Source organism: Cherax quadricarinatus, chromosome 6 (genome assembly GCF_038502225.1).
Source record: "Cherax quadricarinatus isolate ZL_2023a chromosome 6, ASM3850222v1, whole genome shotgun sequence".
Classification (NCBI taxonomy): domain Eukaryota; kingdom Metazoa; phylum Arthropoda; class Malacostraca; order Decapoda; family Parastacidae; genus Cherax; species Cherax quadricarinatus.
Genome location: NC_091297.1, coordinates 45,990,352 through 45,992,851, shown reverse-complemented (window position 1 = coordinate 45,992,851; position 2,500 = coordinate 45,990,352). Strand labels below are relative to the sequence as shown.

At 36.6% G+C, this 2,500-nt stretch overlaps 1 protein-coding gene across 2 annotated transcripts in view; it reads left to right on the top strand.

Annotated features, from left to right (window-relative positions):
- The window catches only part of LOC128705284 (serine/threonine-protein kinase Genghis Khan), a 252,260-nt gene that overhangs the window by 248,228 nt on the left and 1,532 nt on the right, over positions 1–2,500 (top strand). For both annotated transcript variants that reach the window (XM_070081447.1, XM_070081439.1), the window contains exon 8: positions 1,504–2,500. This exon is cut by the window's right edge and continues 1,532 nt beyond it. In XM_070081447.1, the coding sequence (XP_069937548.1) occupies positions 1,504–1,623 (120 nt within the window). In that variant the 3' untranslated portion in view covers positions 1,624–2,500. The remainder of the gene's footprint in view (positions 1–1,503) is intronic.

Genomic DNA, 2,500 nt, shown 5'->3' with positions numbered 1-2,500 from the left:
AACGGTTGTGAAGGTGAGTAGAGATTACAGCAAAATAGTCTGAGAATGGAATACCTCTATTTGAAACTGGGAGGTCATGTACTGCACATGGCACAGCAGTCTGCCTGCTCATTGCCCCGAACGTCAACATGACCAGGGACCCAACAGAATATGATTTCTTTGTTTTTGATAGTAATGTGGCACAACCAAAGTTGTATACGAAGTTCTAGGAGATGAGGTGAATCAGATTTTTTTAATAGCTTGCAGAGCACTAAAGGAATTTGAGATGATTACAAACGTTGAAGTAGGCATAGATGCAATGTGGATAATTGCAATGAGAATGACATACAATTCAGTTGTAAAAATGCCAGCTGAGTCTAATAAATGACCTCGCACTACACTGTCCGGAAACACTGTTGCAAACCTGACATCATCAGAGGATTTAGAACCATCAGTGTAAACTATGATGGCATAAAAATGAGACTGGAAGTGATAAAGAAAAAGAGAGTGAGGAGCAATTGTAGGGATTTGGGCTTTCGTGCATGGCAGTGGGAAAGAACAGACACAAACTGTTGGAACTTCCCAAAGGGGAAGTGAAAGTGGTTACTAGCCCCTTGCTCCCAGCATTAAGAGGTATATGTATATTTTGATATTCTGGGAGTTTATATTATGCAGGCATGTGATTCTCAAAGTGAGCTATTGTTAGTTCTTATTTTAACCCGTAAATGGTCCAAGCAGATCTACGTTCACATGTGTAGTGCTACAAAAGTAGATCTAAGTTTTTTTTTACGTATTTTCAAATATAACAAAAAAAAAAGTAGATCAAAGTTTTTTTTACACATTTTCAAATGTAGAAAAACAAAAAGAAGATCTACTTTTTTTACATACTTTCAAATGTTGAAAAAACGTATATATATGTTTGGACCATTTACGGGTTAAAACTGAGATTAAAATGCTATGGGGCACTGCATATAAAATCCCTCTCCTCCTTTTTAGATCATCCTAACTTCATGTTTCTGCTTGAGATAAATGAAGTCCAGCCTTTTATTTCCTCATCTGGCACATGGAAGGCTTCTGCCAATTATTTTTCTTTTATACAATGACCAGTTAGCTGGACTTAGTTTTGGAGGTAGGAAGTACAGTGCTTGCACTCACAAGGTGGAATGAAGATGTTTCATTTGGAAAGATTATCTGAACTGTGATGTCAGCATATGTATGAATGGTGAATGTGTTTCCTTTTTTGTTTTGTGGAGGGGGTCACCGTACTTCAGTGGAAGATGGCCACTGTGTTAAAAAATGAGGGATAAAGATGTTGCAGTTCAGAGGGTCATTTGAATTTTGATGTCTGTACACTGTTGGCAAGACAGCTATTGAATGAATGTTGGTGAATGTGTTATCATTTTTTGAGTCACCCTCCCTTGGTGAGCAGTGGCTGTGCTAAAAAAATGTAGTGTGTGTTTGTGTATAATGTAAGTAATGTATATACTTGGCATTTTTATAATTTTTTTTTATTTCTAATTGCAGCAAGAGTGTGGAGATACTTCACCACGTCACTCTATTGCTTCAAATACTAGTAGTAATCTCTCTTCCCCACCTTCACCTGGTCGACCTCCAGACCATCACTCGTCGTCATATGATTCATAGGGATACGTCTGGCCTGGCGAGAGACTATGAGCAGGTCCCTCACAGGCTGGTAGATACGGTCTGCCACAAACTTATGTGTAGTAGTGTTGTTTATAAATACATTGTGGAAGTATCTGCTCAAATCATGTAAAAACTGTTATTTCCACAACACAGTATATATTTTAGGTTTTATTAATGAAAGATAAAATATATAAATTAGCAATACTTGAACCTGTCACAATTTTAAAGCTAACAATGCCAATGATAGTATGGTCACAAATCAAAAAGCAACAGGAGCATCCTTCTGATTAGCTTCTGCTGCACCAGTCCACTTCATGATACTTAATCAAACACTCAATATGCAGGAAGTGATCATCTTTTCATAAACTGTACTTGACCACTTGTTTAGCTTTTCTTCTTTGATGGCCAACAAGGTACTGTGTTTGTTGAATGATGTATGAGTACTTACACAAATATATGACCTTATTATTATTATTTTGTTACAACTACCTACTTGTTGGTACTGTGAAATAAGAACTGTTTAAACAAGATAGGTTTCTTCTGGAGACTCCAGTATAAAGAAAAATAGGCAACTATGAAGAGATTTCAGGCTACCTGTTGGTGCTTTCTCATGCAACATGTATTGGATTTAGGTCTTCTGAAATAATTAGGTATGATGCATCATATGTATGTATGTATGTATGTATGTGGCAAAATGTTTCTTAGTAAATGTCTTGATCATTGCATGTGTCTTACCTACAACTTGTTGGTATTGCCACAACATTTCTATCATTAACATTTTTTTTTACCTCAGTGGCCTATCCAAGGTAGGGTAATCTTAAGAAGAAAACATATTCACCATCATTCATTCATTCAGTTGCTGTCTTTCCAGAAGTGT